Source organism: Ceratotherium simum, chromosome 36 (assembly GCF_057802395.1).
Source record: "Ceratotherium simum simum isolate JZ-2026a chromosome 36, ASM5780239v1, whole genome shotgun sequence".
Taxonomy (NCBI): Eukaryota; Metazoa; Chordata; class Mammalia; order Perissodactyla; family Rhinocerotidae; genus Ceratotherium; species Ceratotherium simum.
Window position 1 is genome coordinate 20934252 of NC_141935.1, and position 25624 is coordinate 20959875.

Genomic DNA, 25624 nt, shown 5'->3' on the forward strand with positions numbered 1-25624 from the left:
TTTTGAAGAGAAAATTTTTAATTTTGATGAACACCATTTTATTAATTTCTACTTTTATGGTTAGTGCTTTTTGTTTCCTGCCTAAGGAATCTTAGGCAAGTCCAACAATGCAAATATTTTCTCATGTTTTCTTCTAGAAGTTTTACAGTTATACCTTTCATGTTTTGGTCTATGTTCCATTTTGGGTTAATTTTTGTGAATGGTGTCAAGTTTCATTTTTTCTTAGAATGGATATCCACTTGCTCCCATAGCATTTCTTTCTCTTTCAAATTATCTTGGCACCTTGAGTTGAAATCAATTGACCATGTGTGTCAATTTCTGGACTCTAGTTGGTTCCATTGATCTATATTTCTATCCTAAGATAAACCACACTTTTTTGATTGCTATAGCTTTATAGTAGGTCTTGCAATTGGGTAGTTCTTTTGTAAAATTGTTTTGGCTATTTCAGTTCCTTTTTATTTCCATATAAACTTTAGAATCACCTTATGAATTTCTACAAAAAAGCTTGCTGAGATTTCGATTGTTATTATGTTGAATCTCTAGATGTGTTTGGGAAGAATTGATATCAACAAATATTAAGGCTTCTAATCCAAGAACTAAGTTCATCTCTACATTCATTTTGATCTTCTCTAATTTCTCTCAACAATGTTTTGCAGTTTTCAGTGTACGGGTTTTATGCATAGTATTTTGTTTATGTATGCCAGTGTATTACACTGTTTTTGATCTTGTTGTAATGGTATCTTTTTTACATTTTATTTACAACTGTTTTTTGCTGATATATAGAAATACAATTGATTTTTATATATTGACCTTGTGTCTTGCTACCTTACTTAATTTACTTACTAGTTCTAGGGTGGGTTTTTTTGTAGATTTCATAGGATTCTCTGTGTAGATGATTGTGTCAACTGTGAATAACCTTTTTTTTAAAAGGTTAATTAAAGCATAATTACATCTAGTGGAATTCACCCTTTCTATGTACAGTTTTATGAATTTTCACATTATTTCTTCAAATTTTTTTGTCCCCCTTCTCTTGCTTCTCCTTCTGGGACTCTGATTACACGTGTTAGTCCACTTTATATAGTTCCACAGGTCACTGAGGCTCTGTTGTTTTTTGTTGTTGTTTTTATGTCTTTGCTTCAGTTTAGATAGTTCCTGTTGCTGTCTTCAAGTTCACTGATGTTTTCTTTTGTAGTCCTGATCTGATGTTAAGCCCATCAAGTGAATTTTTCATTTCTGATATTTTATTTTTTAGCTTTAAAAGTTCCACTTAGGGGGGCCAGCCCAGTGGTGCAGGGGTTAAGTACGCACGCTCTGCTTTGGCTGCCCGTGGTTTGCAGGTTCGGATCCCAGGCACGCACTGACAGACCGCTTGGCAAGCCATGCTGTGGCAGTGTCCCATATAAAGTAGAGGAAGATGGGCATGGATGTTAGCCCAGAGCCAGTCTTCCTCAGCAAAAAAGAGGAGGGTTGGCATCAGATGTTAACTCAGGGCTGATCTTCCTCACACACACACACAAAAAGTTCTGCTTAGTCCTATTTTATATCTTCCATTTCTTTCCTCAGTATGGTCATGGGTTTTTTTTTTTTTAACTCTTAAGTATATTTTAAAATAATTCTTGTAAAGTCCTTCTAAGCTGATTAATTCTGTTATCTCTGTTGCAGTTTCTTGATCTGTTTTATAGATTGATTTATCTCCTAGTTATGGGACACATTTTCCTGATTTTTTTTACATGTCTAAGTGAGTTCTTTTTGGATGCTAGGTACTGTGAATGTTACATCGAGTGCCTGGATTGTAGTGACTTCCTTTAAAAAGTGTTGAAATTTGTGTGGCTAGGTTGTTAAGTTACTTGTGGATCAGCTTGATCCTTTCCAATCTTATTTTTAAGATTTGTTATCGAGGTGCACATAATGGTCTTTACTCTTGAGCTAGTGTAGCCCTACTACTAAGGCGTGATTCTCCTGGAATCTGCTGAATACCTTGAGCATTCAGCAAGTTCAGCTCACTCTGACTAGCTGGAATACAAATGTCTCCCAGTCCTGTGTTAACTCTGGGAATCGTTCAGCTTCCAGCTTCCTAGTAGTTGTTCTTTTTGTCTGCCATTGTTTTTTGCCCATCCTCAAGGAATCTTACCTTACACAGGTGCTGCCTTGAATTCAGCCCAAGATTGAAGGAGACCCTCTTGCAGGTTTCTGGAACTCTTTTTCTTTGTAGCTCCCATCTTTCTGGTACCTTTCCCTGCACCTTTCAGGTACCTCCGTCTGCCCGAACTCTGATCTCCACCTCCTCTGTGAGATTGGGGTACTCTGCTTGGCTTCTCCCTCCCTGTACTGAGGCCTAGAAAGTGCCTCCAGGTAGAAAGCTGGGTGAGCATCGCGCTCACCTCATTTATTTCCCTTCTTTCAGGAGTCACAGTTGTGTGCTGCCTATTGTTCTCTATCTGAAAAACAGTTTTTTCCTATGTTTTGTCCAGTTTTCTACTTATTTTCAGTGGTAGGGCAAGTTTCTTACCAGTTACTCTGATTATAGATTTCTCCTTTGGTTTATTTGTTTGTTGTTGTTGCAATGTATGCATTGAAGAAACCGGTTGGTTTGGCTTCTAGGGGGTGTCATGGTCTGGATTTGCTAACTACATCTCCTTGGTATAATTGAACATGTTTCTCTGGTTCTTATATATTTCCTGGGAATTGGTAGTCAGATTGGTAATGAGATTCAGGTTCAATTTTCTTTGGCAAGAATATTTAATAGGAGATGTTGTGTACTTCCATCAGGAGGGATCTAATGTCTAGATGAACCTCTCTTTTTGATGTTACTAGTCATGGGTGACGTAGACTAGATCTGTTAATATATTATAGGCTGCAAAATGGTGATAGTCTGATTATTTTGTTCCTGCATCGTTTAAAGGCTAGGGTAGTTCTACAAAGAGAAACTTAAAATCAAGTATCCTTTACACTGATATTTGGTTTGTGTAGTTAAGGCAGTATGAATATTTGATTCTTTCTACTTAAATAGTTTTTAAAATAGTAAGTTGTCTTCCTGGCATTATCCAAGATGCCCAAAGGGCATGTCTTTTTCTTCTAACATGTGTGTTTCTTCTCACTCTTTTCTAAGAATCATTATGATGTCATGGATTTAAAAATATTTGGTGTGTTTTAAAAATATTTGGTGTGTTTTAGGCCAATGTAGTTATTATTCTTATTGATGCTCAATTTCTTCCATTTTTGGCTAGTGGGAGCCTCTTCAACTTGGCTCCTGGGCCCTTTTGACACCACCTAGTTAGTGGTCATTGATACCTTCCTTGCTTTCTAGTGTGACAAGATGTTCCAAGCTCGTCTTGTACATTTCCTGCCCAGATCTTGAAGGAGCTATTTCTCTAAGAAGCCCTGGTTCCTTTTAATGGGAAACGGTATTTAGAGACTACATTCTGAGTGCTATGATTGCTTATTGCTTTTGAGTTGGTCATCATTTCTAGACCTTTTCAGGGAACAAAGCTAGGAAATACTTGGGGATTTTTTTGTGTGAATATTCATCGTGATGCCATATGGATACTCCCAGTCAAAATTCAGGATGCTAGAGGGATTTTACTTAACCTCATCTATCTTACATTTGTATTTTCTTTCTCCAGTGTTGCAAATCCCAATTTTCAATGACATCAGCACCAGTATTTATTTACCTTATTTTACAGTATTAACACAACAGTATTAAAAATATTGTATGAAACAACAGTATGAAAATATTTTAAGGATGGTTTACAATTCTTTTTGTCTTTAAGCTTTATCCCACTAGGGTATGCTTGAAATAATTCCTTTCTGTTGTCCTGCTACCAACTTGATACACAGTTAGGTTGTTTCATTTTTGCTTTCAATTTTTAGGGATTACTTTTAAAGATTTTTTTGTTTTATAATTATCTAATATATTTACAAGAGCCAAAATGAATTTGTAAAACCAGGTCTATTCAGAGAAGTCTAGCTATTGTCCCAATTCCATCCAACCTGTTGTTACCCTTCTCTGCAGATAATTTTTAAAATTAATTTCATTATCTAGCCTATCATTAAAGAATAAGCAAATGATTTCTGCATCCTGCCAAGATAGATTTATAGGTACCGGCTTTACCTGCCTTACTGAAACAACTAAAAAGAAAAAAAAAAACACAAAATAAATGAAACAGCAGTTTTCAAGACCTGGACATCAATTAACAAAGGACGGTAATTACTGAAAGATAGGAAACAAGTGTCATGAGCTCTACAATTATCCCAGCTTACTGCATTGGGAGAGTTCCCAGGTTGTGGCACAGAAACGAGGAACCCTGAGTTGAGGAGATGGAGCTGAGAGTCCAGGGAGAGCAAGGCAGCTAGAGTTCACAGGGCAGAGTACCAAGAGGGGAGAGCTACACAGAGAGAAGTGGAGACCTGTGGAAGGTCCCCTTGGAGTATTCAGCAGAGTATTGATCAGCACATGAGTGTGACCAAACTACTCAAGGACAGAGAAACCCTCTAAGTGATTAGAGGAAAGAGCTCCTGAGACAGGGCCAAGAATAGTACCTTATAATTCCAGGGGAATTGGGTAGAGTACTCAGAAGGGTCTTGCCTCAGACTAAATGCTGCTCCTGTTTTGCCTAACAAATCTTAAAAGCAAGACCCAAGAGAATCAAACTATTTCCCAGTAATTTACCTGGAACAACGCTCAAGAATGTTTGTTGTATTAGTCAAGGTTCTCTAGAGAAACAGAACCAATAGGACATATATGGGAAGAGGTTTATTATAAGGAGTTGACATATGCACAAATAGAGGCTGAGAAGTCCCACAGTCTGCCATGTGCAAGCTGGAGACCCAGGAACGCTGGTCGTGTAATTCAGGCAGAGTCCAAAGGCCTGAGAGCCAGGGAGCTGATAATGTAGATTCTAGTCTGGGTCTGAAGGCCTGAGGACCAGGAGTACCAAGGGTAGAAGATCGATGTTCCAGCTCAAGCAATCAGGCAAGAAGGGGTGAATTCTTCCTTTTGCATTGTCTTCGGTTCAGTCCCTCCAGGGATTGGATGATGCCCACGCACATTGAGGAGGGCAATCTGCTTTACTGAGTCCATTGATTCAAATGCTAATCTCATCTGGAAACACCCTCACAGACACATTAAAAAATAAAGTTTAATCTGGGTACCCCATGACCAGTCAAGTTGACACATAAAATTAACCATCACATTTGTTTATAATGTATGGCACCTAATCCAAGATGACCAGGCATGCCAAGAGGCAAGAAAATATGACCCATGAGGAAGAGAAAAATCAACCTATCAAAACCAACCAAGAACTCCCAGAGATGTTCAAATTAGGCAAGGGTATTAAAACAGTTATTATTACTATATTTCAGATGTTAAAAAAGTTAAGTAGAGACATGAAAGATATTAAAAAAATTAAAAGACCCAAGTCAAACTTCAAGATATGAAAACTACAGTGCCAGAGATGATGAATATAGTGGGTGGGATTAATGCTAGACTAGATGAAAAGTTTAGTGAACTTGAAGACATAGCAATAGAAGCTGTCCAAAATAAAATACACGGAGAAAAAAGACTCAAGAAAAATGAACAGATCATCAGTGAGATGTGGGATATTTTCAAGCAGCCTAATAAATGTGTTACTGGAATCCCTGGAGGAGAGGATAGAAGAGGTATTCAGAAAAATATTTGAAGAAATAATGACTGAAATTTTTCCAAAATTTATGAAAACTATAGACCCATAGATTCAAGAAGTTCAATGAAACCCTAGCATAAGAAGCATGAAGAAAACTACCAACACATATCATAATCATATTGCTCAAAATAAGTGATAAAGAGCAATCTTAAAAGCAGTCAGAAAAAAGACATTTTACATAGAAACTAAGACACGGTTGACATCAGATTTCTTGTCAGAAACAAGGCATGGGAGAATGCAGTAGAATAATGTCTTTTAATATATTTGAAGAAGAATATTGTTGACCTACAATATCATACCCAACAAAATATTTTTCAAAAACAAAGATTAAATGAAGATTTTTTTCCAACATACAAGAGCTGAATGAATTTACCAGCACACCTGTCCTATAAGAAATGTTAAAGAAAGACCTTTAGGCATAAGGAAAATGACAACAGATGGAAATAATGGAGTCACATAAAGGAGTAAAGAATGCCAGAAATGGTAATCATGGGTAAATATATAAAAACCATTATCTTATTATTAACATATCTTTAAAAGTTAACTTACTGGGGGGCCGGCCCCTTGGTGTAGCGGTTAAGTGCTTGCGCTCCTCTGCTGGCACCCTGGGTTCGGATCCTGGGCACGCACCGACGCACCGCTTGTCAGGCCATGCTGTGGCAGCGTCCTACATAAAGTGGAAGATGATTGGTCCGGATGTTAGCTCAGGGCCAGTCTTCCTCAGCAAAAAGAGGAGGATTGGCATGGATGTTAGCTCAGGGCTGATCTTCCGCACAAAAAACAAACAAACAAAAAGTTAACTTACTGTTTAAAGAAAAATATTATCAATGTAGTATGGGGTTTAGAAAATATGTAAAAGTAAAATGTATGACAACAATAGTATAAAAGTCAGGAGAGGGAGAAATGGTAATAACTTGTAGAGTTCTTATTACACACATGAAGTAGTATAGTATCACTTGAAGGTAGACTGTGATAAGTTAAAGCTGTATACTGTAAACCCTAAAGCAACCACTAAAATAATAAAATAAAGAGTTATAGCTAATAAGCCAATAAAGGAGATAAATTAGAATCATTAAAAAGAGTCAGTTGATCCAAAAGAAGGCAGAATAAGAGGAAAAGGGGAATAAAGAACAAATGGGACAAAGAGAAAAAAAGAAGGTGCTAGGCTTGAACTTAACCCTATCAATAATCACTTTAAATGGAAATTGCCAAAATACCACAATTAAAAGGCAGAGATTGTCAGACTGGGTCAAGAAGCAAGATCCCACTGGGTGCCTACAAGAACCACACTTTAAATAAAAAGACACAAAAAGGTTAAAACTAAAAAGATTGAAAAAGATATCCCATGCTAATATTAGTCAAATGAAAACTGGAGTGGCTATATTAATACCAGACAGAGGAAATTCCAGTGCAAAGTACTATATTACCAGGGATAAAGAAAGTTATTTTCTAGTGATCAAGGAGTCAGTTAATCAAGAGAACATAACAATCCTAAATGTTTGTGCTGCTAATAACAGACCTTCAAAATATATGAAGCAAAAATTGATAGAACTACATGGAAAAGTAGATAAGTCTACAAGGTCAATGGGAGATTTCAATACTCTTCTCTTAATAATTGATAGAACAAATAGACAGAACATCTGTAAGGATCTAGATGCTATGAACAACATAATCAACCAACTTGACCTGATTGACATTTTGGAACACTCCACCCCAGAAGAGCAGCATACATATTCTTTTTGAGTACACGTGGAACATCTGCCAAACCACATTCTGGGCCATAAAACAAATGTCAATAAATACAAAAGGGTACAAAGTACGTTCTCTGGCGACAATAAAATTAAATTAGAAATCAATAATGGAAAGACCTCTGGGAAATCCCCAAATATTTGTAAACTAAATGGCACACTCCTAAATAACTTATGGGTCAAAGAAATCAAAGGGAAATCAGTATATTGAGCTGAATGAAAATGAAACACAACATATCAAATTTGTGCAGTGCCACTAAAGCCCTACTTGGAAATTTATAGCACTATCTGTATTAGAAAAGAAGAAAGGTCTCAGATCAGTGACCTCAGTTTCCACCATAAGAGACTGGAAAAAGAAGAGCAAATTAATCTCTAAGAAGCAGAAGAAAAGAAATAAAGATAAGAGCATAAATCAATGAAATAGAAAACAAAATGAAAATCAGTGAAAACAGAAGCTGGTTCCTTGAGATTAATAAAATTGATGAACCTCTACCAGAGTGAACAGGTGGACAAAAGAGGAGACACAAATTACTAATATCAGCAATCAGAGAGGGACATCACTACAGAGTCTACAGATATTAAAATGATAAAAAGGGAATATTATGAATAATTTATGCCAGTTAATTTGACAGTTTAGATGAAATGAAGAAATTCCATCCAAGACACAAATTGTAAAAGCTCACTCCAGAAGAAACAGATAACCTCAATAGCCTTATGACTATTAAAGAAACTGAGCTTATAGTTTAAAACCTTTCTATAGAGAAAACTCCAGGCCCAGATGGCTTCACTGGTGAATTCCATTAAATCTATAAGGAAGAAATAATACCAATTCTATACAAACTCTTCTAGAAAATTGAAGATGAGCAAATACTTCCCAACTCATTGTATGAAGCCAGCATTAGCATGGTAACAGAACCAAAGATATAACAAGAAAAGAAAACCATTGACGAGTATCTGTCATGAACATAGGCACAAAAATTCTAAACGAAATTTTAGCAAATCAAATCCAACAATATATAAAAAATATAACACAGAATGACCAAGTATGGTTTATCCCAGGAATGCAAGTTTCATTAAACATTAGAAAATCAATCAGTGTAAGTCACATATTAAAAAAATTTAAAGAGAAAATCCATATGTTCAGCTCAATAGACACAGAAAAAACATTTGAAAAAAATCCAACATTGATTATTGATGTTAAAAAAATAACTAAGCAAACTAGGAATAGAAGGTGACTTAAAATGGCCTCTATGAAAAACTTACAGCTAACATCATGCTTAATGGTGCATGATTGAATGCTTCCCCCTAAGATCAGATACAAAACAAGGATGTCCACTCTCACCACATCTATACAACATTGTAATGGGGCACAGTAAGGCAAAAGCCACTGCACTAAGGCAGGAAAAAGAAATAAAAAGCATCCAGATTGGGAAGGAAGGAGTAAAATTGTCTTTATTTTCAGACAACATGAACGTTCTATGAATAAGATCTGGTGGAATCTACAAAAACACTATTAGAACTAATTAGTGAGTTTAGTAAGGTTGCCAGATAAAGGTTAACATCTAAAAGCAATTTTATTTCTCTATACTAGCAGTGAACGATCAGAAATTGAAACAAAAAAAAATTTCCACGTATAGTAGCATCAAAAAATATGAAGTACTTAAGGATAATCTGGCAAAACTGTAAGGCGTATAAATTAAAAACTATAAAATATCGCTGATAGAAATTAAAACCTAAATATATGGAGAGAGATACATTGTTCATGAGTCAAAAGACTAAAGATTAAGCTGTCATATTATCACTATGAAAAACAATATGTCAAATATTGTTCAACTCCTCAGTTTGATCACTAGAGTCAACATAATCCCAATCAAAATCCCAGCAGGATTTTTTTTGTAGAAAATGACAAGCTGATTCTACAATTCAAATAGAAAATGCAAAGGACCTAGAACAGTGCAAACACGACCTGATTTCAAGATTTAATGTAAAGCTACGGTAATTAGCATAGCATGGTATCAGCATAGAGAGAGATAAATAGGTCATTGGATCAGAATAGATAATCCAGAAATAGATTCATACTATATAACAATGGACTTCTGACAAAATTAGAAAGATAATTAAGTGGAGAAAGGGAAGTCCTTTCAACAAATGGTACTGAAACTACTGGAAATATCTCTGCAAAAAAATTGATCTGTATCTCATGTCATAAACATAAATTAACTCAAAATGGTTCATAGACCTGAATGTAAAACCTAAAACTATAAAACGTCTAGAAAAAAGTTAGGCAAAGATTTCTTAGTTTTGACACCAAAAGTATGATTCATAAAAGAAAAATTTGATAATTTGGACTTCATCAAAATAAAAACTTCTGCCCTTCAAAATATAATGTTAAGTGAATGAAAAGACAAGCCACAGACTAGGAGGGAATCATTGCAAAGCATATGTCTGATAAAGGATTTTATATCCAGAATATATAAAGAACTCTCAAAACTCATGAGTAAGAAAACAACCCAGTAAAATAACACTTCGCCAAATAAGATATGTGGATAGCAAATAAACACATTTAAAAAATGCTCAATATCATTACTTATCAGGGAAATGAAAATTTAAACTACCACAAGTTATCACTACACACTTATTAGACTGAGGAAAATTATGAGGAAAATTAAAAAGACTGATTATACCAAGTGTTGGAGAAGATGTGGAGGAACTGGAAATATCCACTGCTGGTGAGGATGTAAAATGGTACAACCAGCTTGGAAAACAGTTTGTTATTTTCTTAAAAGGGGAAACACACACCTGTCAAATGATCCAGCCATCCCTCTACTAAGCATTTACCCATGAGAAAATAAATCCATAGAAGGACTTGTATATCAGTGTTCATAGCAGCTCTTCTTGAAAAGGCCAAAAACTGGAAAAAACCCAAATATTCATCAACAGATGGATAAACAAATTGTGATATATCCATATAATGAAATGCTACTCAGCAATAAAAAGGAATGACCTATTGATATATATGGCAACATGGATGAATCTCAAGTTGTCCTGAGTGAGAGAAGCCAGAGAAAATAGAATACATGGTGTATTATCCCATATATATAAAACTTTAGGAAATACAAACTAATCTGTTATGACAGAAATTCTGCCTGGAGGGCAAGTGGCAGGAGGTGGGATTTACCAAGGAGATGATGAGGCTTTTGGAGGTGAAGGATATGTTCATTATCTTGAATGCAATGATGGTTTCACAGATGTATTCATATGTCCAAACCTATCATATTTTGCAGTTAAAATATGTGTAGTTTATTGCATGTCAGTTTTACCTCAAAGCCATGCAAAAAATATATTCATCTCTCCTTACTTTCATAGATAAAAGTAATATTCTATACTTTTTCCACTCTTCTTTTTTTTTAAAAACATACTCTGGAAACCATACCCTAGTAGTATATAGAATTATTTGATTTCTTTTTTTCCACTTTTCATGGTATACTTTAGTGTATTCAACAACTCTTCTATTGATGGACATTTTGGTTATTTTTAGTCTTTTGTTATTATAAATAATGCTGGAATAACATGGTTTTGTGCATATATCTTTTCAACATTTGTTGTATCACCAGTATCTTTGAGATAGATCTTTAGAAGTGGAACTGTTGCGTCAGTAGGTAAATACACAGGTAATTTTGGCAGATATTGCCAAATTCTTGTTCGTAGGCGTTGTATCATTTTGTGTAATGATCAGCAATGTATGAGAGTACCTATTTCCCCTACATTGTCTCACCAACAAAGTATGTTATCATGTTTGGATCTTGCCAGTATAAGTGAGAAATGGTATCTCAGAGTAGGTTTAATTTGCATTTCTTTTATTATGAGTGAGGCAGAGCATATTTCCATGTTTGTGAGCTTCCTGAGAACTGTTTATTTTTTCAGCCCACTTATCTATAGGTTTGCTGGCTGTTTTCTTCTCTATTTGTAAAGTTCTTTATATTGTAGGATTAACCCTTTGTAATATATTGCAAATATTTTTTCAGGTCGTCATTGTCAAACTTTGCTTATTTTGCATGTTTTGCATGCAGGGGCTGGACAAATTTTTTAAGTAATAAAGTTTACAAATGTTTTCCGTTGGATTTTGAGACATAATTAGGAAGGTTTTGCCCACTCATAATACATTGAGAAATTCACCCATACTTTTTCTAGTACGTGTTTGTTTTCGTTTTTTACATTCAGGTTTTTGATCTATTTGGAATTTATCCTTGTGAACAGTGAAGAAAAGATCCAATTTTGTCATTTCCCATATGGTTATTTAGTTATGCCAACATCACTTATTAAGAAGTCTATTTTTCCCCAATTGACTTTTCTTGTATCCCAAATTTCCAGTGCACTTGGGTCTGTTTCTGGATTTCCTCTTCTGTTCCATGGTCTGTCTGTGTTCTTGGGTCAATACCATACTGTTTTAATTACAGAGCCTGCCCTCGCCTCGCCTCCCACCCCACCTCCATTGCTCTTCTTTTTCAGGATTTCTCTGCCTGTTCTTGCTTCATTGTTTTTCTGAATTGTCTTTATGTTCAACTGGAAGACATACCTTTAAAGATCTGCAAATATCTTTTTTCCCCCCAGGTTAAATGTCCCCCCTTGCTCCAACTTTTGGCACGTGATTTCCAGACTATTCATAATCCTCGTCCTTTTCCACAAGTCATGTAAACATAAAATGTGGGACTGAACCCATTAGCATAGGCGTAGTGATGACGTGATTCCAGAGAAGAAGGGTTTTTAAAGGGGCGTCTGCAAGGGTGTGAGGCGGTGTGAGCATCTGGAGGTCAGGGAGGGGAAGAGTGAGCGGGGACCAGTGGGCAGGGAAGGAGGGCCTCCAGGAGACGGCGCCCAGGCAGAGCGGTGGTCCTCCAGCGGGAGGGAGAGGCGTCACCTCTGCTGTCTGGGCACTCGGGGCAGGTACCTGGGGTCTCAGCGCGCTGTGATGAAAGGGTCCAGCTCCGGGCGGGCGTGAGCGGCGGGCCTTGCTCCTTTCCCCCCAGCCGCCGCCCATTCTCTTCACTCCGGGGCCCTTTAAATCGCGCGCGCTCTCCGGCTTCCTGCGGCAGCGGAATCTCCCTTCACTTGGTTTCTTCCGCGTAGGTCTCTCCGCTCCTCTCCCCGCCCCGCTCCGCCGTTGGTTCCTTCCTCTCTGGCCCCGCCCACCGCGGTCCCGCCTGCGGAGGCCCGTTTACGTCCGCCGGGGGGCCGTGTCTGGTGACGTGTTTCACGGCAGGCGGAGGGAGGCAAGGGCAGCCGGCGGAGCGAGGCGAAGTTCACTCCCGGTACCCGCCCGCCGCGCCGGGTCCTTCGGAAGGCGGAACCGGAGCAAGCGCGGGGGCTCCAGTGCCGTCCCACAGGGAAGCGTCGCCTGCGCTCGGCTGTGCCCACACCATGGACTCAGTACCCGCCACGGTGCCTTCCGTCACCGCCTCCCCGGGGGACCCGGAGCTCCTGGGCCCCCTGTCGGTGCTCTACGCAGCCCTCATAGCCAAGCTGCTGGAGGTGACGGCCCCCATTCCCAGGGAGGGACCCCGGCGCTGGCGGCGGGCGGGCGAGTCTGAGCCGAGTGGGTGCGCGGCCGGACCGGGCGCGGGAGAACGGAGTGCAGTGTTAGCGAGGCCGGTGGGGGTGCATTTGAGGTTCCGTCCCTCGTTAATTTTCTGTTGAGCACTCACGATGTACGAGGCACTGTGGTACTTTCTGGTGTGCAGTCTCGATCAGAACAGCGAGCATCACGTCTCTACGGGTCCTTTTTCCGCGATCGGCACTGATGGGGGATGGGGCCAGTGTGATCGTTGCTTGTGTACTTGCGGAGGGAAGTGAAAACAGCGTGGTAGGAGGCAGGTGTCCAATGCACTGTCTTCCAAGAGGCGTTTAAAATTAAGGCACTGAGTTTTATAGAAGACAGTTAAATCCAGAGCGGTCTAGGCTAGTTACCAGGAGATGTCGGAATTTACTCAGCACTTGTCTTTTTGTAAGAGTAGAATAGTATTAAGATGTAAAGTCTTCGGGGAAAAGCACATTACTTGTGTTATTCATTATCGTCGTTTCGGTTTTACTTGCAGTCCTAAAAGTTGATTACTTCTGTAGTATGTTTCAGTTTTCTGTTTTTTGTGGCTTTTTAAGTCATAAAAATCAACTAAAAGTATGATGCAGAGGGATTCTAGCCATGTATTAGACAACATGATGTGGTAGGACTTACTGCGAACTGGAAATATATGTTCAACTTAAAGACATTTAGAGTCAATGTTTAAAAGCACTTCAAGCCAAATAAATGTGAGGCTGCCAGGATCATGTCTTTATTGAAGCAATGGAAGCTATTGAAGAGTTTTGAGGGAGCAGTTATCTGATGGAGGTTGATTGAGAATTTCTCTGGATGATTCTTTGTGACTGCTTTATTGTAAACTTCTTTATGGTTTCCCATTATTTCAAATATTTCTGTTTCAGCTGGTTGCTACATTGCCTGATGATGTTCAGCCTGGGCCGGATTTTTATGGCTTGCCATGGAAGCCTGTACTTATCACTGCCTTCTTGGGAATTGTTTCATTCGCTGTTTTCTTCTGGAGAACTATCCTTGTTGTGAGTAAATTAAATTAACTTATACCTTGACTCAGAATACAGGGATATTTTTTAATCACTGGCCCTTTTGTTGTTTCTTTTTCAGTTAATAACGTGAACACAAATTAATGCTTATAATCTAAGCTAACCTTGGAAAATATTGCAGCGTAGTCTTTGTTGGTAAAGACTTAAGTGAACAAGACGACATGTGTGTTATCTTGGGGAAAACTTCAATATATAAATCTGTTATATCAAAGCCTAAGGATTAAGTATATATGTGCCCACTTGGAACTGTTAGTAGAATTAGGAGCTCCTACAGCCCTCCTGAAGAGCAGTATAATAATATGTATCAGAAGTCTTAAAAATGTTTGTATCTTTTTATATATTATATACTGTGTCTAGTAATTTATTCTAAAGAAATAACCAGTCATGCCTTAAAGATCTTGTAAAAGGACATTCATTGGAACATTATTTTTTAGAGTGAAAACTTGGTACAACCTAAATGATCCGTAGTAGAGAAATTGTTATATCATTGTACATCCATATAATGGGATATTAGGCAACTCTTAAAATTTATATATTTCAAAGACATTGGGGCACAGAAAATGCTCACAATTTAATATTAAGTGGAAAAAAGTAGAAACCAAGATTTTAAAAGTATAGATAATCTGTATGTTATATAAATATATATATACACACACGCACACACACAGAAAAAATGCTTCAAGAAAATACAACAAAATGGTAAAAATACCTAGGTGACGAGGTAATTTTTCAGTCTTTTTCTTCATATATGTTTCACAGATTTTCTAATTTGATCATGTGCTCTTGTGCTCAGAAAATATCTTTTTATTTGGAAATACAGATTATGTAGTATCCAAAGACACACCATTAAAATTTTTATCCTTTAGAGTCTATTTTGTGCAGAATTTCTCTTTTGTGCTTATGTATGTATGTATACTCACATATTCATACTTATGATTATATTATATGTCATTCTGTTTCATGGTTAACGTAATTGAGTAAAAAATTATTCAGTGTAAATGAGCTTTGCAGATGAAAAGGTTTCAGTTTCGATTGAAGCTTAACAAAGTGGCCAATAGTGTTAGATGCATGTTTTTCTAAAAGTGAGTGTTCTTTTTCTGATTTCTTAATTTTATCAGACATATCATTGTTAGTAAGCTTTCTTTTCTTGCACAAATGATTGTAAAATCACTGAGAAAGAAGGATCTTTTGCCTGGATTCCCGTGAAGACTCCTCTAAGCTCATGGGGCTTTTCCTCAGGTGAAAGGGAAAGGGAGACTAGAAGGGCTGAGTGGGAGGGGAAGGCTTTCCATTTCTTGCTCTTGTTTCTCCAGCCGGGAAACTCTGGCCCCTGTTTGGATTTTCACAAGGCTGTGCAGGCTTTATGTCACGACTGCTGCTTCTCAGCCTCAGCACTTGGTGTGTAGAACCCTGGTCCCTACTCTCAGTTGCCTGCTTCTTGCTTCTTCCTGCTTTTGCCTGCTGGTTGACCTGCGTGAAAGGAGGGCAAAGGAAGCTTACTCTCTCATTAGCAAGGCTGTGACATTAGAGAAATAGTCATTTCTTTCCCTGCGGGAACTTGGAGTGCATTTTTCCTATGACAACATTGTTATAAGTGGTGTTAGATACTGTAATGATATCGAGATGTCATGGATGATTTGTGGACTGATCTGAGTATCTCATCACCATATATAATATTTGAAAGGGGAAGTAAATTCTGGGTTACAAAGACGTTTAGAAACACTTTTTTTAATGGAGTACTGCTTAGATTTTATTATCCTGTAATTCAGTGCTGTCTTCAGGAGATGATTTAGGTGTTAGGTATCATTTCTCTTGTTTCTTGTGCATTTTCCTTTAGCAGTCTCCTCTCCCTTCCAGGTTGATGACCACTGTTTTTAGGGTTTGGGGAAAACCAGAAGATATAGCTTAGTAGATTTCTAAATTCAGCGAATAGCCAACTTTAAATAGGATTTCTGAGATGTTTTCTGGTTATAGAGAAAGAGGCACATCTTAGTACAAAGATTATGCTTTTAATTTTGTTTCCTCAAAGTCTTTTTGAACAATCGTTGTTTCCAGACATCGCTCTGGCTGTTTGGGGTTGTCAAATAAATTTTGGGTAAATGAAGCATTAGTATATTTAATACGAAAATATTATCCATTTTCTTTTTTTTTTTTTTTTTTTGCTGAGGAAGATTTGCCCTGAGCTAACATCTGTTGCCAGTCTTCCTCTTTTTGCTTGAGGAAGGTTCACCCTGAGCTCACGTCCATGCCAGTCTTCCTCTATTTTGTGTGTGGGTTGCAGCCACAGCATGGCTGCCAATGAGTGGTGTAGGTCTGCACCTGGGAAGCGAACCCAGGCCACTGAAGCAGAGTGAGCTGAACTTAACCACTAGGCCACAGGGCCAGCCTCACATGCATTTATTAAAGTTAAGTGCTTTTTTAATAAGATTGGTGCTCACTTAATAGATATATAAACATATCTTTAGTTGCAAAATGAGGTATTTACCTTAGTGCTTTTATCTATCAGAAACTATTTGTGAAGTATCACCAATTACATTTGAAATGCTTTTAAACCTTATTTTTTAATCCTATGGATCATTATGCTGAACCAAACTGATTAAATTTACAATTTAGTTACAATTTATTTAGAGTTTGACTGTTGCATTAGAAACTATACTATTTCTATTTTTAAAAGTTTTGACATCAAATTTAATTTTATTTCTTTTTTTTTTTAGGTAAAGAATAGAGTATATCAAGGTAAATATTTAGGCTTATTTTGTTATTTATACTATTTCCTCAGTATTGGTGTTTGATATGAGTTTTATGTAAGCTAGAAGTAGATACAGTGACTTATGATGTCTGATTGACTTACTAACCCCTGAGCATTTTACCTATCCTAGGTTGCTAGCTTGGATGACAGAGTAGATGGTGATGCTACCAACTGAAATAGGAGATGAGATAGAACAAATTGTGGAAGTAGGCAGAAGGTGATTAGTTTAATTTTGGGCAGACTGGCTTTGAATGTTGATGTAATGCAAATTTTTTACATGTGAACACAGTGTTCCTGAGCTAATAGTTTAACCAATACAATATATATTTATTTAAGTAGATAATTTGAGGACTGGAGATGTAAATCAACATACTTATGTTTTGTGTTTCTCTTTGCAAATGACATATATTTGAAGTAATCACATTTTCTGAGAAAAGTGCTTCATGAAAGGAAGGATATCGAGCTAAAATATTTTACTGTATTTACTATCTTTAAAATAAATTTAAATTGGAATCTCATTGAAATAAGGTTCTTATTATATTTTTCTTAAATTTTAATAATATTTTTACACCGTTATTGCTGTTAACTAGAGGTTGCTTTTTAAAATCATAATCGTTATACTAAGAAGTTCTTTTCCCTCATAGTGCCAGATAACATGTCTTAGCTGCTAATACTTTGGGTAATTCAGTTTTATTTAGTGATCATAATAATCTTATGGATTTTCTCCCCTTTTTTAGTCACTGAACAGCAAATTTCTGAGAAGTTGAAGAATATCATGAAAGAAAACACAGAACTTGTACAAAAATTGTCAACTTATGAACAGAAGGTATAATTATTCTTTTAGTTTTTTCCTCTATGGTTCCAGCTTGAATTATTTCCTCTTGTCTTTAGTTGAGTTATTATGGTATTTTTAAATCATATTTTTTCATTTTGTTATTTCCTACAAACCATCCAAATCTGAAACAGTCATCATATATGTGAAGTACTGCTTTCTTCTCTCATGTGTCACTTACCTAGAGATAAAGTTTCGATAGCACTATAATTTATATGTCTGAATTCTGAATGCTTTATTTTATATAGATCAAGGAATCAAAGAAGCATATTCAGGAAACCAAGAAACAAAATATGATTCTCTCAGATGAAGCAATTAAGTTTAAGGTAAAATCCCTTCTCTCTTTGAGATTATATTCTAAAAGCAAAAACAAAAACAAAATAATGAGTAATTATTATTAATCTTAATATATTTTTTTAATAGGATAAAATCAAGAACCTTGAAGAAACTAATGGAATTCTGGATGAGACAGCTAAAAGTCTGCATGTTATGTTAGAATCTGAGAGAGAACAGAATGCCAAAAATCAGGACTTGGTAAGAGTTTTGCTGCTCAGTGTTACTGTAATTTGGCTTTGCTACTCTTTTGTAGATTAGATGAGTTGAACTCTGCATTTTCCCATGCTGTAACTAGAGTAAGATTGGGAGTCAGGGAAGTTGAAACTACTTTTGTCCATTTTTATGGAATTTTAAATGCTAATAATACAAGTTATTATTACTATTATTATTTTTTAAGATTTTATTTATTTATTTTTTTCCCACCAAAGCCCCAGTAGATAGCTGTATGTCATAGCTGCACATCCCTGTAGTTGCTGTATGTGGGATGCGGCCTCAGCATGGCCGGAGACGCGGTGCGTTGGTGCGCGCCCGGGATCCGAACCCGGGCCGCCAGCAGCGGAGTGTGCGCACCTAACCGCCAAGCCACGGGGCTGGCCCCAAGTTATTATTTTTTATGATCCTAGGAAGTATTTTTGTCCTCAGCCCTGGGTAATTTTCATATTGCTTCGTTCTGGCTTCTGAAACATGTAGAACAATAAGAAACTATAACCCAGTTGAACAGTTCTAGTACTTTGTTTTGTTTTGTTGTGCATGGTTCTTTTTTTTCATAAACTTTTAATTTTAGAACAGTTTAGAATTATATAAGAGTTGCAACAGCAGGAGACAGGGTTCCCATATGTCACACAGCCAGTTAAGCTTGATCACCTGGTGAGGTTGTATTTGCCCCGTTTCTCCACTGTAAAACCACTCCTTTTCCATCTTTGCACACTGTACTCTTTGGAAGGATTTACTGTGCACAACCCACAGTGAAGGAGTGAAGAGTATGCTCCACCTCCTTGAGGAGGCAGTATCTTCATAAATTATTTGGAGTTCTTCTAAATGTGAGATTTGTCCATTCTCCCTCAAGTCCAACCGTTTTTAGTTTAGGCAAGAGAATTTTTAAAGTGACTTTGGGATTTTCTTTTTCTCTACCGCTAAGGAAAACCATTGATTTGAACTGGTTTACTTGAAAGTTTTGTCATTTTCTTTGCTTTCACCTTTTTGTCTGGTCATCGGCCACATTATCTCATAGCTAGGAAAGTTGTGGGTAGCATGAAATATTTATCCTCCTATTCTTCTTTCCTCATCTCTTTCCATTCTTGACTTTTAGGCTAAAACTGGATCATCTGCTTTTACCTGATATATAGGGGCTGGCTCTGGGATATGTTTTGTTAATGTTTCTTCTTGTTGGCATATATCGCAGTGTTTCTACTGAAATGCTAATACATTTTTTTGTCCTTTTTCCACATGACAGATATTGGAAAACAAGAAATCTATAGAGAAGTTAAAGGATGTTATTTCAATGAATGCTTCAGAATTTTCAGAGGTAAAGCTGCCTACAGTTCCTGCAAAATATTAATATGATGTCTTAGTTTTGTTGAGAAGCAAACATTTGACGTGTGCTAGAATATGCAAGAAATGAAAACCATATGATGTGTAATTGGGAAAGTTTAACTTTTTTTTGTTTTTCGTTGGAGTGAATTCACTAATAGGAGTGTTTTGCCTTAGGTTCAAATTGCCCTTAATGAGGCTAAACTCAGTGAAGAGAAGGTGAAGTCTGAATGCCTTCGGGTTCAAGAAGAAAATGCTAGACTTAAGAAGAAGAAGGAGCAGGTAAAGAAAAGTTAACACCATAGATTATGTAAACTAGAGAACCGAATATCGTTACCTCGTGACTATCTTTTCTCAGATCTGTTTTTAAGGAAATGAAATGTGTGCGCAGGATTCTGTTCTTAGATATGCAAAATTTAAACCATGCTCCCTAAATTGAGTGCTTGTATACATTCTCCATCTGTTCCGGATTTTCTGTTCTTCTGTACAGTTTCTTGTAGCTATCAGAGTGTTGTTTAGTCTTTGTCTTGTCAAACGCCAATTAACTTGAATAGCCTTAAGTGGGCGATGGATTTGTTTCTTAGACTGAAGAATTAGGTATTTATAACTGTCCTTTGAGCAGTTACTGCCTTGCTGACCAAGGGAGCATTACATGCTCTGGAGTCTGGACTTGGGGGACAATGACATGTGCCTTTTTTTCCTACTGGGAGTGGATTATTTGAATAGGCTGTAATTTTCTGAAGGATACAATAAACTGGATCAACTTCCTTGACAGCTCTTATGTTCTCACTGCAATTTTTTTTTAATTGATGTTTTAATAGTTTAAATAGTTTATAACATTGAAATTTTGGGTTGTACATTTTTGTTTGTCCGTCACCATATACATGTCTCCTTTCACCCCTTGTGCCCGCCCCCTACCCCCACTGCCCCTGGTAACCACACTACGGTTTTCTCTGTCCATGTGTTGGTTTATATTCCACATATGAGGGAGATCATACCGTGTTTGTCTTTCTCTTTCTGGCTTATTTCACTGAACATAATACCTTGGAGGGGTATTATGTTGTACCCATGTTGTTGCAGATGGGACCATTTTGTCTTTTTATGGCTGAGTAGTATTCCATTGTATATATATACCACATCTTATTGATCCAGTCATCAGTCGAGGGACACTTGGGTTGCTTCCACTTCTTGGTTATAGTGAATAATGCTGCAGTGAACACAGGGGTGCATAAGCCTCTTTGGATTGTTGATTTCAGGTTCGTTGGATAGATTCCCAGTAGTGGGATAGCTGGAGCATAGGGTATTTCTATTTTTAATTCTTTGAGGAATCTCCATACCATTATCCATAGAGCCTGCAGCAGTTTGCATTCCCACCAGCTGTGTATGAGGGTTCCTGTGTCTCCACATCCTCTCCAACATTTGTTGTTTTTTGTCTTGGTGATTATAGCCATTCTAACAGGCGTGAGGTGATATCTTAGTGTTGTTTTGATTTGCATTTCCCTGATGATTAGTGATATTGAACATCTTTTCATGTGCTTATTGGCCATCTGTGTATCTTCTTTGGAAAAGTGTCTGTTCACTTCCTCTGCCCATTTTTTGACCGAGTTGTTTTTTTGTTGTTCAGTGTGTGAGTTCTTTATATATTATGGAGATTAACCCCTTGTCAGATATATGTTTTGCAAATATTTTCTCCCAGCTGGTGGGTTGTCTGTTCATCTTGATTCTGGTTTCGTTTGTCTTGTAGAAGCTCTTTAATCTGATAAAGTCCCACTTGCTTATTTTTTCTTTAGTTTCCCTAGTCTGAGTAGGCATGGCATCTGAAAAGATTCCTTTATGACCAATGTCAAATAGTGTGTTGCCTATATTTTCCTCTATGAGTTTTATAGTTTCAGGTCTCACCTTCAGGTCTTTGATCCATTTTGAGTTAATTTTTGTGAATGACGATAGCAGATGGTCCACTTTCATTCTTTTGCATGTGGCTGTCCAGTTTTCCCAACACCATTTATCGAAGCGACTTTATTTCTCCATTCTGTGTTCTTAGCTCCTTTGTCGAAAATTAGCTGTCCGTATATGTGTGGTTTTATTTCTGGGCTTTCAGTTCTGTTGCATTGATCTGTGTGTCTGTTTTTGTACCAGTACCATGCTGTTTTGATTACTGTTGCTTTGTAGTGTGTTTTGAAGTCAGGGATTGTGATGCCTCCAGCTTTGTTTTTTTTCTTAGGATTGCTTTAGCTATTCGGGGTCTCTTGTTGCCCCATATGAATTTTAGTATTCTTTTTTCTATTTCTGTGAAGAATGTCATTGGGATTCTGATTGGGATTGCATTGAATTTGTAGATTGCTTTAGGTAATATAGACATTTTAACTATGTTTATTCTTCCAATCCATGTACATGGGATATTTTTCCATTTCTTTATGTCATCATTGATTTCTTTCGATAATCTCACTGCAGTTTTGAGGATTGGAGCCCCTCTCCCCTCTACCTTAACCAAGGCCTTAGCCTATAGTGACAGGCCAAAGAGGACCATGGCTCCCTACTTCCTTGTCTCATTCACATGGTGCTGATGTCTCCAGCACCAAAGCTCTAACCTTTGGAAATTCATGTGTTTTAACTTTTCAGTTGCAGCAGGAAATCAAAGACTGGAGTAAATCACATGCTGTGCTCAGTGAGCAAATCAGGTCATTTGAGAAGTCTCAGAAGGATTTGGAGGTAGCTCTCACTCACAAAGATGATAATATTAACGTAAGTTCATTCTCTTGAATACATGTTTAATTCTCGTGAAATCTGCTTAATTAAAATTGAGAGGCTCTTTCTAATACTCTTTTGCTTCTTTTCTAGGCTTTGACTAATTGCATTACGCAGTTGAATCGGTTAGATTGTGAGTCTGAATCTAAGGGTCAGAGTAAAGGAGGAAATGAGTCAGATGAATTAGCAAACGGAGAAGTGGGAGGTAAGATTGGTTTCAGGGAAGTTGGACCTCTTTTTGCCTTCCTTTCTTTAATTAAGTACACCGATGCTCCTTTTCGGCTGACTGAATTTCCTCATAGGCATTAGAGTTGTAGACGCGTATCACTGGACTTGTATATTCATCTGTGTGCACTGGGCTGAGGTGGGTCGCTGGGTTGTGGTATAGTAATAGGCATGCAGTGAGAACTGACTTTGCTTTTCCTCCCATTGAGAGCTAGATGTATGCACTGAAGCTAGAGCAACATTAGTCGTGTCTTATACCTCTAAGTACGGAACGCTATTCAGTAGGAGAAACTTGTTGGAGATGACATTTGAGTTGAATGCTCATCATCTCTGTAGCTCTGTGGCTTTAAGGCCCACAGCCAATTTTGAGAGTCCTGAGGTGGTGGGAGCCATTAACTAAGGCCGTGAGAGCGGAGGCTAAAGGGTAGCAGGGTTTACTGGTGAGGGAAATGTTTCTAGACAGTAGTTCCCAAGTTGGATAGTGCTTCCATAGTGGAGGTTGTAAACCACACCTGGTATCAGACTCAAGGGGAGAACAGAGTGGGGAGTCTTTCTAAATAAGACAGTTGACCAGGGGGAGGTAGATCTGGGAGAGAAGAAAGAGTTTTACCTCACATATCCCTTCTTGCTGAAGAACCACATGGGTAACATTTTTATTGCACGAACTGGGAATTCATGTTTTAGTCTAAGTTTGTAATTCTCTTAAAGGTCAAGTAGCCTAATCAGTTCTATTGGTTCATTTCTTTTTACTTTGAATGTTTGAACATGGTAATTGTTTAATTTTTGGGAAGTCAAGAAAATATAGTTAAAAAGCAAGAGAGGAAAAAGTAATTAAAGCCTTTTATCTTTTAGGTGACCGGAGTGAGAGGATGAAAAACCAGATTAAGCAGATGATGGACATTTCTCGGGTATAATCCTTTCTATAGAGTACCATAAGTGCCTGTGAATTCTTACTGTGCCTCACTTTTAAGAATACTTCTCTCTCTTCTTCAATTTTTAGACACAAACCGCAATATCGGTAGTTGAAGAGGATCTAAAACTTTTACAAGTTAAGCTTAGAGCCTCGATGTCCACTAAATGTAACCTGGAAGGTAGGTTGCTTCTTGAGAAGAAATTGCCGTATATTGGAAAGATACAGTATTGTGCTGGGAAGATCAAGAATGGCTTCCTGTTCTCATGTTTCTCACCCACATGTTCTTAAGTCCTTGTGCACGCACACAAAGCTCAAATGTTTTATCCTCACAGACCAAATAAAGAAATTAGAAGATGATCGCAATTCACTGCAGTCTGCCAAGGCTGGACTGGAAGATGAGTGCAAAACCTTGAGGCAGAAAGTGGAGATTCTGAATGAACTCTATCAGCAGAAGGAGATGGCTCTGCAAAAGTAAGATTTTCATGGTTGATTGTTAACAATATTGTCATATACCTAAATGTGTGTACTACTATAGATAATTGTGTCTTTTTTTTTAAGATGCTTTACAGTTTTTTCCATCTGTAATTAGTGTAGATTTGTCTTTCTTTCTTTCTGCTTTGTTTCCTGTAACTTGCATTTTTCTTTCCATTGTAACCAGTTGTCAGAAATTGTCGCCTGTAATTTATTTGAGAGGGGAGTGGTTTACTGGTACTAAGAGTTACTGTGGCAGGACTTTTCTTAGAGGATTCATAGCCACTTATGGCTCGACTACTTTCACTTTTCTTTCTTTGTGGTCAGTTATGTAATTCTGACTTGTCTTGCATATGTTCTACTAGTTTTTAATATAGCCTTTGAAAATCCTCAGTCATTTGTATGACGGTTTTTAGCAGAATAAATACTTCAAAAGGAATATTTAGATATTGAAGTGATCGCGTTTGGGCCTTAATACAATCAGACACTCAGACTAAACATTACATAATGTAATTGCAGCAAGGGTGTTGGGAATTTTAGATACAGCAATACCTGTTTGGTGTGTATATTTAGGTATTAATCTTCTGAAATATACATCTCAAATTTGGAGTTAGGTATCTTTTGAAAGATGCACTTTTGTAGAATATTTTAAGTATTTTTCTCCACAAAAGTACCTGAATTCTCTAAAAATAGGTTGTCAGTGGCAGATGCTGTTTGTGCTTGCTCCTGTACTTTACTCTTTGGCATATCTGGCAGTTTGTGAGGAGGCTTATCTAGCTAAGCAAATTTAATCTTTTTAAAATGCTTAGGCTGCTATTGTCTGATGCCATTAAACATTGAAACCATACCTCTAACTTTTTCTCTAATTCTTCGCTCACCACACAATCAGTTTAGATTTTCCAAATTTTGTTCAGGCAAGCTCTAAATGCCTAGCCTGCTTTGAAGAAGTATTTCTCATTTCATTACCTTTTTTTTTAAAGAGCACTTCTCTGCCACCATAGTAAGCTGAATTACCGAAATGGCATTTATTTGTCTTCGTGATGCAGTCATTGTGGCACTGTTTTATTCAGTTCCTCCGCATGCACTCAGTCACCATGGCTGGTTAGTACCCTGCTCTCCCTCCCTGAAGCCACTGCGTTAGTTCAGGCCCATGTCATCTTTTCTGCCATCCCTGACTAATCACCTCTCTCCACTTTCCCTCTCTTATACCCTTTCTTCCAAACTCTAGTTACTTTTCTCTGCAGCTGCTCAAGTGAACTCTCTAAAATACAAGTCTCTTCCATGTCATGTGCTTAAAATCTACCCAGGATTCTTCACTCCCTTCAGGGTCAACCCCAGACTCTTCAGCGGTGCTTGAGGCACTTCCCCTCTGTCGTCCTGAGCTGCCTTTCCAGGTGCATTGTCTGTAGTTCCTTCTGCTGCCTCCTGATCTGCAGCCCACTGAACGCAGTTCCTCAGGCCACTCTGAGCCTCTTTGTCATTGTGTATGCTGCCTTCTCTGCGGTGAAGGGGTCCTTTTACGTTACGTCCTCCTGGCAGTCTCCTGCCTACTCAAATGTTTATGGTCCTTTAATCTTCCTGGAGTGAGTTGTGGCATAAATAAATAAATAGGTAGCAATAGAGATTGGGTGAGTACTCATTTTTTTTCTTCTGACTCCTAAATATAGATTTAGGGGTACAGCTGCCTTTTGGTATTTGCTTTCTGTTTGATGGCCTGTTCTATGTTCCTTTGTTTCTTCCTTCTGTCTTTTGGATTGTTTGAAT

General features: G+C 37.6%; 1 protein-coding gene and 1 long non-coding RNA gene across 11 annotated transcripts in view; one reads left to right on the forward strand and one right to left on the reverse strand.

The window, feature by feature from the left end:
• The window catches only part of MIA3 (MIA SH3 domain ER export factor 3), a 55181-nt gene that overhangs the window by 19304 nt on the left and 10253 nt on the right, over positions 1-25624 (forward strand). For 8 of the 10 annotated variants that reach the window (XM_087424377.1, XM_087424380.1, XM_087424378.1 and 5 more), the window contains 12 exons: positions 13904-14035; positions 16774-16795; positions 17546-17634; positions 17889-17966; positions 18064-18174; positions 19430-19501; positions 19684-19788; positions 22126-22248; positions 22345-22456; positions 23329-23384; positions 23477-23567; positions 23722-23860. In XM_087424377.1, the coding sequence (XP_087280503.1) occupies positions 13904-14035; positions 16774-16795; positions 17546-17634; positions 17889-17966; positions 18064-18174; positions 19430-19501; positions 19684-19788; positions 22126-22248; positions 22345-22456; positions 23329-23384; positions 23477-23567; positions 23722-23860 (1130 nt within the window). Of the gene's footprint in view, positions 1-12672; positions 12959-13903; positions 14036-16773; positions 16796-17545; positions 17635-17888; positions 17967-18063; positions 18175-19429; positions 19502-19683; positions 19789-22125; positions 22249-22344; positions 22457-23328; positions 23385-23476; positions 23568-23721; positions 23861-25624 lie in introns of those variants that run through there. The other 2 variants (XM_087424385.1, XM_014794716.2) reach the window with 2 other exon arrangements.
• On the reverse strand, positions 4521-12591 carry LOC147912358 (uncharacterized). Its single transcript, XR_015550022.1, has 3 exons — positions 12378-12591; positions 6231-6348; positions 4521-5112 (listed from the first exon to the last, which is right to left on the reverse strand). It is a non-coding gene; the product is annotated as an uncharacterized LOC147912358 (long non-coding RNA).